At 47.9% G+C, this 13,563-nt stretch overlaps 1 protein-coding gene across 2 annotated transcripts; it reads right to left on the bottom strand.

Annotated features, from left to right (window-relative positions):
* Positions 1-2,143: 2,143 nt before the first annotated feature.
* Positions 2,144-11,822, bottom strand: MSL1 (MSL complex subunit 1). 2 transcript variants are annotated; one of them, XM_065897710.1, is made up of 9 exons: positions 11,055-11,822; positions 8,229-8,452; positions 6,546-6,928; positions 4,596-4,643; positions 4,079-4,143; positions 3,368-3,435; positions 2,849-2,973; positions 2,635-2,707; positions 2,144-2,234 (listed from the first exon to the last, which is right to left on the bottom strand). In XM_065897710.1, exons 1-9 carry the CDS (start codon positions 11,820-11,822, stop codon positions 2,144-2,146), a joined length of 1,845 nt encoding a protein of 614 aa, XP_065753782.1. The 2 variants fall into 2 exon arrangements, with proteins under 2 accessions (XP_065753782.1, XP_065753783.1); XM_065897711.1 differs by lacking the exon at positions 4,596-4,643.
* Positions 11,823-13,563: the final 1,741 nt, after the last annotated feature.

Here is a 13,563-nt window from a genome sequence, read left to right on the forward strand (position 1 = left end):
CTCTTGGAACTTTGCTAATCTACTCTCCAACCTCCTTCTCAACAAAACTTCAACATATCCAAATCAAAGGAGAATTGATCTAGAAGAGGGGACAATAAAATAAGAGGTCCTAGGTAGAGGGAGAACCAAGGAAATAGAATCCACTTAAGACTGGCCAGATAGCACCCATGGATTCCTCTTAGTCTAACTCAAGTTCAAAATCTGGGGAGTCTGCTGGATAGGCACAAACATAAAGGCTAAGTTTGCTAATGCATACCCAAATTAGGAGTCTGACAAATGCTGAAAATCAAGAAGAAACTGAGAGGAATCAAGGAATAAAAGAGACACTGACTGGTCTTTTTCTTCTTGGGCACATTATAAAGGAACATAACATAGGTCAGAGTAGGAAAGCCAAACAGCTTGCCATATTAAAATGATGGAGAACAAAGAAAATCTGGCCCAGTTTTTCTAGAAATCTCCTTCCTCTCCTTAAGGTGTGAGATGAGAGCCCCTAGTGGAATAAGTCCTATTTCTCTCTACATTCTTGCTGCAGTGAAGTTCACAGCAGGTTCCCTTGTGGAGAGCCCACTCTCCTAAGCAGATCGAGTTACAAATGAAAACCCATAGCCACACACACACACACACACACACACACACACAGGAGAAATAAGAGCAGCAAGGTCATCCAGGAATACTACATGTGCTGCCAGAGTAATTCCTTTAAGAGTCAAACTCAGGGAGCACAGATCAACATCTCACAAAAAGCTTTAGCAGTGGGAGGCCCCTGAGGAACTTTTTTCTTCCCTTCCCACAATGGTATCCCATTCTCTCATGCTCCACTGATGGGCCGGCCACACATCCTACATACCTTGGCTTCTCCTCTAAAAGTGCTAATAATCTGGGGACATATTCTCTTCAAGGATAAAAGCCCCTACCTTCTAGGAGATTAGACCCCTACTTGTTTTCATACAATAGTCCTGAAGACTAAAGAAAGGCAATTCCTATATATTTAAGACCAGAGGTCTTGGCTCTATTTTCCTTCCAGATAGTTACAGGGATCTTACACTGAGACCAAAGTGGCCTGGAGTGCTGTCCTGAAATTCTTTTAACAAAATGGGGGTGGGGTGGGAGGTGGGTGGGAGGGGGGAACTAAGATGGTACACATACAAATCTATTTTTACAAAATGAATGGAGAAGCTCATTAGGTACATCTGTTTGTTTCAAGATGTAGACATTTGCCAGCCAAAGGAAGCACATATTTCCACACACACCCCCACCCTCCCTAAATCTCTATCCCACCACCAAGAGCTCAGCTAAAAGGATAAAACCCAACTAAGGAATACTGGAGAAGTGATGTGACACAAAGACATCTATACAGGATCTGGCATGCCATCCCCAAACACCAACGGCTTTTGTTTAGAGCCATAACTGGTCCCAAACTTACCATCCTCATTCTCTTTTCAGAAGATTTTATTCTTTGAGGGGTGGGGGAAGAAATTCAGTTACCCATTAACTAAGAAAATAATCACAGCCAAACATCCCCTCCCACGTGGCTATATCACAGGATAGTTTTAAGAGAACTGTCTTTTCAGATATTTATCTACCAACTCCAACCTCTTTTCTACCCTGTGAAGATGACTTGCTTTATCACGTCACTTGTTATTCCTCATCTGGTCCTTAAGCTCATGGTGAGGTTTTTAGTTTTGTTTTGTTTTGGGGTAAAAACCACTATACTCACACTATAAGGAAGGGTATACCAGGGCAAGAAGAGTGCCATGCAGGCACAGCTCTAAAGGCAGGGGTTGCTTCATCTTCCAAAAGTCTAATGAAGAGAGCCCTTTCACCCTTTTAACATAGGCAAATGTAGAGAAGCAGACCCCTGAAGCTTCCAAATCTGCCATCCTACAGATTTAGCTTGAGAGTTCATTTCCCCAAAAAGGGAAAAGAAATCCCAATCACCCTCCATAATTCACAATTAGCCCAGTGAAAGAGTATTTGTGAAATCAGAGTGATGAAAACAAAACCAAGATCAGGGGAGTATGGAAGGGCATTACCAGCGAATGATAACATACATGAGGACATCGGTCACATATACAGGTCTCTGCCACTCTCTGGGAATGGCATGCTACAACTATCTGAAGACAGAAGGTTCTTGCCAGCACAGCTATTTCCTACATGTCCGATGAGGTGTTTGCTTCTTCTGGATCTCCAACCTGCATCGGCTACGCTCATCCAACCAGGGCAGCTCAAAATTCCTGGCAAAAAAGGATACGGAAATCAACCTGCAAGACTAGAAGAAACTCAGTATGGACATGAGACTAACTCAGAAAAAGACACTATGCCCTTTACCACTCCTAGCCCTGACTCCCAAGTCCCAGGTTTAGAGTGTCTTGCCTGCCTCAAAGCCAGAGCAATGGTGTGCTATTAAAGTGACTGAATAATCTATTCCTAATTCAAAAAGCAATCCTCCTAATTCCTGGCTTGGGAATCTTATCACTGCAAAAACTAGTGGCCCAGGCAGCCTCACTTCTGTCAAAGAGCCATGGCTATCCCTAAGCCAGCTATTCCACCTTATATCTAGGCTTTCATGAAGTCTGGAAGGGAGGTGAAGCACAAACTACCTGAGAGAGGAGGGGAAAAAAACTTTATACTTACTGTGGAGTTAGTTTTGGTAATGGTCGTCCAAATGCTACAACAGGCAAGAAGGGGGTAATCATCAAACTTTCAACTACGGAAGAAAGCCAAACGGGACCTTGTTAGTGACACAGATGGAAAATGTCTAGCAACTATACCTGTTCCAAAATACCGCATTCATTCAGAGCAAGTTGTATCCTGGAGCCCTGTACTCTTTTAGATAAACAAAACTTACCATCATCTGGCTCAGGGAAAAATGAGGTAACCTCGGGCTCAGATTCCTGAATTCCTTTCTTTTTATACATTCTGAGCTGCAGTCGCTGTAAAATTCTTTGTTCCCTGATCCTCTGAATATCCCATCTGGGAAAAACAAACCAGACAAACAAAACAAACAAACCCAACATTACTGAAAACCAGCTCTATAAAGGCAACTCACACAATCCAGATGCTAGGGAGATCTCTGCTGAGTCTTCTAGATGGGGGATGGGGGGTGGGGAGGGGGAGGGGGGTAAAGAGAACCGCCTGCTTGGTTAGGGAAGAGCTGTATAGGTCTGGCAGTCTAGATCATGTGTTGGTGTTCCCCAGAAGAAAAAGAGGCCAAACGTGTATAACAACAACCACTTAACACTCTGATACTCAACCAATTGAGTAACTGAAAAGTATTAAGAGCTCCAGGGCTCCCCTCAGCATAGATAAGAGAGGTTAGGGTCCTATAGGGCTCAGTTGTCTCCAGAATGGACATCTCCAGCCTCACCTTTTCCTTCTCTTCTCATCCAGCTCCAGTTTTGCATGCCGCTTCGAAAACACACTGTCATCCAGGTTCTGTGTAAAGAATAGCAGCTGATAAGCTACTTATCACCGTGTGACACATGTATTCTCATTTCCAGCTTCCAGGAATGTAAAATCTTTCACCTTCAGGTCCCACCTGAGTCTGTGAGTTCTATGGATATCATAGGAACCTCCTGGTAACAAAATCAACAAAACACATACTCCTTTCCCCACCCCTACCCTGTAGAATCTCCATATTCCAAAATCATTTCTATAATTTTCCAAGATGAAAGTCACATCAAACTGAAACAACCCTCGAGACTGCCACAAACCCTCCCTACCTCTATACTTTATAAGAGTCTGAGTTTAAAGTAAGTATCAAACTTATAAGAGTCAAATGAGGTTGGAATATATAGTTCTGTTGCTGAGTGGTACACGCTAACTTTTCTACTTAGCATGACATCTAGCTTTGTTTTGAACATTCCCTAGTTATTTATTTTTTAATAAATCACTTAGCCACTCTGGACCTCAGTTTTCTCATCTATACAACAAAGGAGTTGGACTAGATAATCTCTCAAGTTACCTTCTTGCTTCAAAGTTCTATTTAACCCATCCATACAGTTACAATGACAGATTCAAGTAACAGCCCCATTTCTGTCTCTCACTCCCTTCTACTGACAGGTCTTAGGGTACCTACCTCCAAAAGGTCTGAAGGATTTGGGTCCCTTAGAGGCTCTACTGAGTGGTCCCTCCAAGAAGGAACTGGAAAGAAAAAAGAAAGAGAGAAAGAAAGGGAGGAGGGGTGGAACCACCCTTAAATCCAAGGTCACACAACCTGCTATTCACTAGGACAAGAGATCTCTCCCAGATAAGACAAAGTTACCAAGTGATAGGAATCCATTCTATGGCCTCACCTGAAGCCATATTCAGTGTCCTTGCTACGGTATTAAAAGAACCTAAAATGCCATTGCAGTCTGCCAAACACAGGATCACAAAAAACCCTAAACCAATACCTGACAATTCACATAATGGATGCTATTGCAGTTCCTGAAAAACAACTGAAATTTGTAGTCATTTTGAAGTCTATAGTGTAATCATACACCAAGGAATCTCACTCTCCCCCATCCAACTGATGGGGAATGCAGCTCCCAACCATCCACCATCCCACCAACCCCCACCCCAGGCCCAGCCAGCACAATTCCTATTCTACTCACCAGCCAAGACTGAAGTTTCTCCTGCAACACTTGATGGCATCAGACACCCTAAATAATGCAGGAAAGAAGAATCACCTCAGTGTAAAAAGAAAAAAAGCCCATACCCAAAATGGAGGAAAGGATCATCACTGAAGTTCTCACTAGGAAGCCATTTTGGTTTTTTGAGTTGTTCTTTTGAGAATTTCTCTCTGGGGGAGGGGAAGAGGGAACAACAGACAAAAGAAAAGAAAATAAGCCCACCACTTTTTTTTTTACACTGAGACGACTTCTTTTCTTCATTATTTAGGGTGGTTTCCCTGCAACAGTTGATGGCCAAGGATATCAAACCTTAAACTCAGAACATGGCAGGTGAGTAAAAGTTGACCCTATTTTTCAAATAAAAGATCAGTGTTCTCAAAACTTACATATGTAGTCTTCTTAAACAGCTCCCTCCTCCCTCCAAACAAACTACCTTGCTGGTCCAGCCTGAACAACATGCACAAAGACTTTGGCTTCCTTAGAACAAGCCATTGAGACTTCCTCTTGAGATAGGGGCGTCAAGAATAAGGATTCACACGTTTATTCACAACTCAGGGTCCTCAAAGGACTGGGATTCCCCCCAATCAGACTCTTTCTGTACTGCTAGGCCCACAATATTAGAGGTGTTTGGAATTTTCTGTACTAGGGCAGAAAGGGTTTTCAAAAATAGCCAGTCACACAGAACAGCTCCGGACTAAGCCATTTCCCAATCCCGGATGGGAAATTGCTTCACGGTTTCTCTTGTTACACAGCATTGCCATGGCAGCAAGAAGGTTAACCATTAAGGATGAACCTGTTCAACTAACTGAACCAACAAAAAACCTGAGCCTAGATCAGGGTCCTGGTCTATCGCATGGACTCAAGTGTAAGGCCTAATGAATTTTAGATAATTAAGAAGAGTAATCTATCTTCCCCACTTAATTTTGTCACCAGAACAGCCAAACAAAGCCTGGAGAATGCTCTTGTCTTACTGGAATGGATTCCCATCCCCATCCCTACTAGGGCAAGACACAGCATCAGAAACTCAGGGCTGTGACTCTATCCAAGGCTTCCCCACCGTCACCCCGGAGCACCCGCTGTGACTGTCACAGACTAACATTACACGATTGAAGGCACATTCCAGTTACTGGTTGATGTAGGAGATAGGGGAGCATCTCTGTGTGGAAGCCATGAAGAAAAAAAAGGGAATGAAGACCAAGGTCCCATACCCCACACCCATCCCAAGCAGCTCAGATATCCCAAGATAGTCCTTATTGTTTGAAAAATAGTTTGTAGACCATTTTATTTAAATATATGAACAACCAATGGGCTACTGCAATCCAAGTAAACTCTTCACATTTAGAACCTTTGTGAAGTATCGTAAGATAAAGTAAGACTGTTGGTCTTTGGCAGATTCCTCCTGCCCCCCAGACCGGGACATAGAGATACAGATAAATGTTTATATAGTTAAAGAGCGGAGGCCCAGGTGAAATTCCCCACCCCAAACTGGCTCCCCAACCCAAAAATTACCATTGGCCCCTGAGAACACCCAAAGACCACCCTCCCAGGTTTCACACAATATCAATTGCAGGAACAGTCGTGCATGGCAAAGTGTAAGTTCTATGCATTTCACAGCACAGAAAACCCTTCTTTCAGAGGGCATGCAAGTTGCCGGAGATTACACCCCCAAGTCTGGTGCTCTTGTGATGAGCAACTTACTGGCAAACACATCTCCCAGTGTTGTAAGCAGGCAAATACATTGAGCACATTTTGCTGTAATTCCACCTATTTGCAATGCCTGCACAGTGTCTGTCTCTGGCTGTTAACTTACTCATTCTTGACAGAACTCTGCTTTATTGATTGCACTTTTTTAAAAATGCCAAAGGCATTTTCACACTTGTTAGCTTGACCGCCACCACTAGGGTATAAGAGCAAGTGTTCTCTATGCCTTACTTGCTACAGTCTCCTCCTTCTTTGGAGAGGATTCCCGTAATGGTAACGGTGATGGGGGAGGCTGGTGCCAACGACACAAATACATTTCTGTGGTGGAAAGGTACGGCAAATCTTCTATCTCACTTGAGAAGGCTTTCTCCTTGGGATGGGTGCTGGGTCCCTTCTGGGGAGTCGAGAGTCTTGGCGGGGTGTCCACTGAAGACCGGGGCTTTTCTGGAGTTTCCTGGCTCCTCAATTCACGTTTACAAACAGTTTCAGATAAGGAACCACAGGGTTCCTCTTTAACAGGAGAGTGCTTAGGAGTTTTTGTTTTGACTTTTGAAAATTCAGGAGCCAGCTTTTTAACAGGAATCTTTCTTTCTGTACTTCCAAATGGGGATTTCCTATTAGATAGGGAAGAAAACATTATAGAATTTACTGACTCTTGAATAAAATCTAATTTGATTACATTTTGGGGCAAGAGAACTAGCTTGCTTCAAAATAACCAGTATTCAAGTATCTAAATGTCTGTGTTCATTTGGCTGTCACGCGCAGGAAAAGGCTCACGCTTAACAGTATATATAACAGGCCCTTAGTAAATGTTTGTTGAACAAGTGAGTTTCCATGCTTAAGAACCTCTACTAGTATCCTACTGCCTACTAAATCTAAAAAGGTCCCTATTCTATTCAAGATCCTTTAGCTGGGGCTTCCCTGGTGGCGCAGTGGTTGAGAGTCTGCCTGCCGATGCAGGGGACACGGGTTCGTGCCCCGGTCCGGGAAGATCCCACATGCCGCGAAGCGGCTGGGCCCGTGAGCCATGGCCGCTGAGCCTGCGCGTCCGGAGCCTGTGCCCCGCAACGGGAGAGGCCACAACAGTGAGAGGCCCGCGTACCGCAAAAAAAAAAATAAATAAATAAAAAGACCCTTTAGCTAACATTAGAGGCCTCTACTTTGTGGCCTGTTTCATTCCGTCAACCAGAGACCAGTCTCTTATTCTACCCCTCCAAACCTACATGTTAATTACAATCTCTGTTTCTTTTTTCTTGCTATCTTCTGGCTCTCTTTCTCCCACCAGTCTACACACACACACACACACACACACACACACACACACACACACACAACTTCTAGAATGCCATCTCCTCTCCTTTTTACCAATCTAAATTCTATACTTCTTTTTCAAGATCCATCTCCTCCTTAAAGTTTCACTATTTTAACGCACAATAATCTTTAATCTCTGAATAGTTTGTATCGCTGTTGTCTATCTGCATATTTTATTGCAGTTGAATTCTGAGTTTTCAAAACTTATGCCATCCTTATAGCTAGACTAATCTCTTTGAGTCCAAGGACACTTAGAGCTTACATTTTAATGTCTACCAGTGCCTGATGCAATGAAGGAATTTAACACTTCCTAACTTGAAATGAAGGGCTATAGTTTTCTTTAAGAAACTCAGCTGTCACATTTGTTGCCCATTCTCTTTATGATGTACTCTGCATTCTGTAGTTACTACGGTGACCAAAATGTTCCTAACAGACGTACATAGTCTGTGCAAGAATGTTTCAAGACAGTTTCTCAGCACAGAAGACCTCATGATTCAAGATATAGTTCTATTAAAACAAATTCATAAGTCCTAATCCCTTACTCTCAGTCACTGGAAACAGGTGACCTCATGTCCAGACAGTGTAACAAAGTTATCAGCACACCTTTTGTGTCCCTTTCCACTCCGCCCACAGGAGAAAGGCTTGGGAGGCAGAGTCTGGGATGTCTCGGAAAGCTCCGGCTGGCACTCCAGTTTAATTTTCTCGGATATCTCCGTTTCCTCTCTCTCTTCAGTTTCATAGCCCTGAAACAGCTTGTGCCTTTCCTTCTCGTTATCCTTCTTTACCAGCTGCATCCGCCTTTCCATACGTTCAATCCGAGCAAGGAGCTAAAAGAGAGAATGGCAAAATGCAGACTTAAAAAACAAAAAAATTAAACACAGGTGCTTAGCCCTATTTGCGAATCAGTATGGTCTTCTGCCTCTTTCCATGAACCATAGCAATTCAACTTATTTTTAACAGGCAGACATTAATCTGAATAGATTTTCTTAAACACAATAGAGAAGACAAGGTACACTGCTTGATTTTAGGGGCTAAACTAGTTGGGGAGGGGCATGGGGGAATTTGTACTTCATTCTTCTGAAAGAAAATCCTCTTCACTGGGAGGGGCCACAACATGCCTTTTAAATGGCATGGTCTCTGCTACTGCTAACCATGTGGCTCCAAGTCAGTTTGGGAGTTTCCAGAATTAACCTTAATGTTCTTTTAGGAGGCCCTAAGGTTCTCCAAACACTATCCTCTCTACTTCCACTCTAAAACACTATACACAAGGACAAAGTCCAGACAGTACATTGAGAAGGAATTAAAAGCTCACACAATCACAGTGCCACTAGGGATTGCAGTGTTATTTGAAGGCGGGTGGGGTGGGGGTGGGGAGGTGCCACCTAAATAATGAACACTCAATTTGGAAGAATTATAAAAGAACCAGTACCCATAAATCCCATCAATCATCAAATATACATATTGCTTTGCATTTGAGATAACAAAAAAATTATACCTATTTGTCTGAATATTGAAAACAAAGTCTTTTAATTCTAGTTAAAGGGAGGACCACATAATCAAACAGAAAATGGAAGTCTATTATCATTGAAAAGTTCACATTAAAATGTTCTGAGAAAAGATGCCAAATGTGCTACTTACACCCTATAATAAGAATTTTGTTTGGTTAGACTGTGATATTAATGTTGACTTCAATACATCCACTTAGCTGCACAGATTTCATGAGAGGCCAAACAACAACTGGAATAAGAGAAACAAGCTTAAGCATCGCTAAGACTGCAATACACAACAGAGGCAATGAATGCCAAGTTCAGACTGACACTCTATCCTTAACTCACCCCGCTTTTCCTGCCTAGGAAAGTCTGCAAAGGGGCCATTACCTGAGGTACTGAACAGAAACCTCCACAATCAGCAGAGAGCCCCCCCTGTCAGCCACATTCTCATTTCATCTTCTGTTTTGATTCACAGCCTTAACATTACTTAAACACGGTTTATGGGTGACATTTCCTTGATTTCTTCTCCTTCACTGGTCGTTCTCTTCCCGCCTCCCCCCCCCCCAAATAAGGACACGATGTGTTGTAATTACAGTACCATCACACCCCTAGACTGCAGTACAGTAGCTGAGCAGTGCCACCTCCATGTTGAGTAACTTCCACAAATCAACACCATGAGATATTTTAATGAGACCGGCCCCAGCTCCCATTCCACCTTGCAGAATGCATTCTCCAATAAAACAGTCGCTGCCTGGAGAGATTCATTTGGAAAGCAAACAAAATGAACAGCCCTCTGCTCTCCTGCTCAGCCCTTGGCGCACACAACGCCAGAGAGGGAGAGGGAGGGAGAGAGGGAGGGGGGGGGGGGGAGAGAGAGAGAGAGAGAGAGAGAGAGAGAGAGAGAGAGAGAGAGAAAGAGAGAGAGAGAGAGAGAGGGAGAGGGAGAGGGAGAGGGAGAGGGAGAGGGAGAGGGAGAGGGAGGGAGAGAGAGAGACTGCTGCAGCCTGAACACAACAATTGTAGAAACCATGTTTATTTTTAGGCAGCTGTAAGGTAGGCTAGCACAGTAATATCCCACCACCACAGCTTTCCTGATATCTGGAGGAATATGTTTTAACACATAAGGTGCCCTTAACTACTGCTGCAGTAAAAATAACCCTATATAGTCGTGCTCCTCAGAAGTACAAAGAAATAATAAATGACTTCTCTACTACCTTAAGATTCTAATATAGGGGAAAAAATTTTGGTCTACTTAATACATTTAATAAGCTTAATTTCCCCTGATGCCTTAAAAACCTTCCAGCCTCTAAACACCATGCTCATACAAGGGAGCTGGTTAGCAGGTCATGTTTTATAACTCAGATTCCTATGAAAAACTGTCTGAAATCAAAGGTGATGATTCTCTTAATATCATTTTAAAAAGCTGTAATAGGGTTCCACTGTGAATCACCTCGACCCCTCTGCCAATTAAAAGGCCTACTACTGTGTCTAAAGATGCTACAGCAGTGCTTAGAGCAACAGCTGCTATGGCCCTCTCCTCCAGAATACATTTATAACGCAAAGCTCTTTAAGTTAACCCCTTCCATAAAGCCACCACATATGTATCCCACCTTTTCATTTTTCAACCCCTCACAAATCAGGTCTTTTCCCACTCTAAACGTCTTTCCCACACGTCTGGGGCTGTCATTTTAAATTAACCCTTTGGCACCTGAAACTTCCCCTCCCCCTCCCCCTGGGAGGTTGCCCTTTAACCCCTCCCTCCAACCCAACGTGTCTGTGGGCCTGGCTCCCAAGGACCCGTTAACTAAGAAGACTCCTACGCCGGTGGCCAACCTCCTTACCCCTAACCCAGGGATACCTTAACCTCCTACAGCCCCCTTCCCCCGAGCATGCGCACAACTCGCTCCTCGTCCCGAACGCAGATTAACCCCTCCCGTACCGTGTCTCTCTCTGACTTCAGCTCCTCGATCTCCTTCTCCTTGGCCTGCAGCTGCTGCTGCTGCTGTTCGATGAGGTCCAATTGCAGCAGAAGGATCTGTTTGAGGCAGGCGGCCTGACTGGAGGCTCCCGAGCCGCCGCCACCCCCGAGAGGGCTCTTCCTCGTACTCTTCCATCGGCCCTCGCTGGCCGCCAGGGTCCCGGCGGCGGCGGTGGGCGCGAGGGGTGGCGGCCCGGGCAGAGGTAGTGGTGGGGGTCCCGCCGGGTCCGAGGCGGTGGCACCTGGGGGAGCCGCCCCACCCTTGTCCCCAGCCCAGGGCGTAGGCTCTTTGGCCGCCGCCACGAGAGAGCCCGTCTGAATGGGCAGCACCGCCTGATACTTGGGTCGGGGACTGCAGCCGGCTCCGGCCGCCGCTGGCTCCCCCCCAATGCCAGCTTGTTTGGTGGCCGGGGGCGGACAGGGCAAGGGCACCGAGCCGCCCCAGCTCTCTTCCTGCTGCCCGGGGGCCGCCCCGGCCGGGAGTAACAAGCCCCGGCCCTTGCCGCCGCAGCCGGCCGGGGAGGGCGCAGGGCTCCCGCCCTGGGAGGAGGCCAGCGGAGGCCCCGGCTCCTTGAGCTTACGGTGCCGGGGGAGGAAGTGGGCTTCGGCCGCCCCGGGCTCGTCCTCGGGCCCGCCCAGCGCCGCAGCTCGCTCGTAGTCCAGTCGCTGCTCAGGGTTGCCGCCGGCAGGGGCCGCGGCCGCCTTGAACACTGCGGATCTCATGGTCATAGTGGTCCGGAGCAGCGCCGGGGACCGAAACGGAGGAGGGGGTGGGGAAGGGGTGAGGTGCGGGGGGTCGAGGACGGAGGAGGGGGAGGGGAGTTTGGCGGGCTCGCCTCAGCAGCGCGGCAGCAGGCCTTGGCTAGCGCGGCTCCTCCGGGGCCCGGGCGCCATCCCGCCGGCGTGCGGAGAAGTGGAGGCCGCGGCTGAGGCCCGCCGCCGGCCCATGGGGGCCTCGCCGCCGCCTCTGCTGCCGCCGCCGCCGCCTTCGCCTCAGAGGCAGGAGCTCGCACCCAGCCGCCCCCGAGCTCATCCCCGGAGCTCGCTTCGGCCCCCCCTGGCCCGGCCGGGCCCGCCTCGTCTCCCCACCCCACACACCCCCTTCCCCGCCCCGGCCCCCCGCCCCGGAGCTCGCCTCAGCCGCCCCGAGCCTCCATTTTCCCCCCCCTCCTCCTCAGGAGGGGGTGGGAGGGATGGGTCCGCCCAAAGCCCTCCTACTCCGGGAGGGGGGTCTGTCGCCTCCCCCGCGGGTCTCCGGGCTCGGGGTCCCCCTCCCCCACAGTCACCCCCGGCGCCTCAGCGTTTCCCTTTAAAAAAAACGGAGCCGCTCGGAGCCGCCACAACCGCAGCCGCCGACGACCGGAGGGCGCATGCGCCGGGAGGGAAGCGGGCGGGAGCGAACCGGGAGCTGAGAGGAGGGAGGCGGGCCGCGCTATTGTGAAAGGGGCCGCCGCCACCTCGAGGAAGGCGGGCAAGGGGCCACGGGGGCCCCGGGCGCGGGGGGCCGGCGAGGGGAGGCCGGGGATGAGGGGCGAGGACCGAGGAGCCCGCGGAGCGGCGGGGTGAAGGTGGGCTGCCGGGGGAGGGGCGAGCCGGGGGAGGGTCAGGAGGAGTGAAGAAAGGGCTGGGGCCAGGACGGGTAGAAGGCGAATGCGGAGGCTCCTCGGGAGAGAGGAGCGTGAGAGAATGGAGTTGAGAGGAAGGAAGGGGTCTTCGGGAGGCAGATGCGCCCTCCGTGGAAGTGTACCGAGCGGTCCACGTACCCGGCCTGCGCTGGATTACCCCTTCCCCGGGCACCTTGGCAACCGGCCTGGCCCTCGCCGGAGGGGCCCAGCGGCCCCGCACGCGTCCTGGACCAGTCAGGATGCAGGCTCCTGTTTGAGCCTATGGGTGTTTCCTGGGCATAGAATTCTAACCCTCCACCCCCAGCACTCCCCAGCAGCCCCACACTGGTATGGGAGAGAATGAAGTTCTTTGTCTCTAAGGGATCCAGGCCAGAAACGGAGGGGACCTCTGGTTCCCCGAGGGAGGAAAATCCATGATGTCTGCTGTCTAGGGAGTTGTTGCCACCACCTCCCTGGAATGAAGTATTGCCAACTACCGACAGTTCTTTCCCAACGGCCATCTCCCCAGCCTTCTTAAGTCACTTCTAGCATCTTCTGGGGGTTCATGAAGGATTGAGGCAAAGGAGGTCTCGGAAGGGACCTTTACCTTTACCGGGAATAGGAATACTTTAGGGTATTCTCCTATGCTGAGCACTTTGTCCTCTCTCTTCAGTGTTCATTTTGTGTGTCTGTCTGTCTGTCTTAACTTAAAGGCAACTTTAGCCAACAAGTCCTCACAGAATTTCTCCTGGAAAAACTTTTAAGTAGTTTTAATTGATTGTTTTGTGTTGAGGTGGGATTTTTTTTTTTTTTCCAGTCTATATGAAGATGGAGATGACTTAACATTTTTGGTCTAATGTGAAAAC

Source organism: Phocoena phocoena, chromosome 19, assembly GCF_963924675.1.
Source record: "Phocoena phocoena chromosome 19, mPhoPho1.1, whole genome shotgun sequence".
Classification (NCBI taxonomy): Eukaryota; Metazoa; Chordata; class Mammalia; order Artiodactyla; family Phocoenidae; genus Phocoena; species Phocoena phocoena.

Coding starts and splice junctions, on each gene's coding strand:
- MSL1 (XM_065897710.1), bottom strand. CDS start 11,822: ATGACCATGAGATCCGCAGTGTTCAAGGCGGCCGCGGCCCCTGCCGGC. Junction 2,708..2,848: donor TTTCCCTGAGCCAGATGATG/GTAAGTTTTGTT, acceptor TTTCTTCCGTAG/TTGAAAGTTTGATGATTACC. Junction 2,235..2,634: donor TTACCAAAACTAACTCCACA/GTAAGTATAAAG, acceptor CTTTTTTGCCAG/GAATTTTGAGCTGCCCTGGT.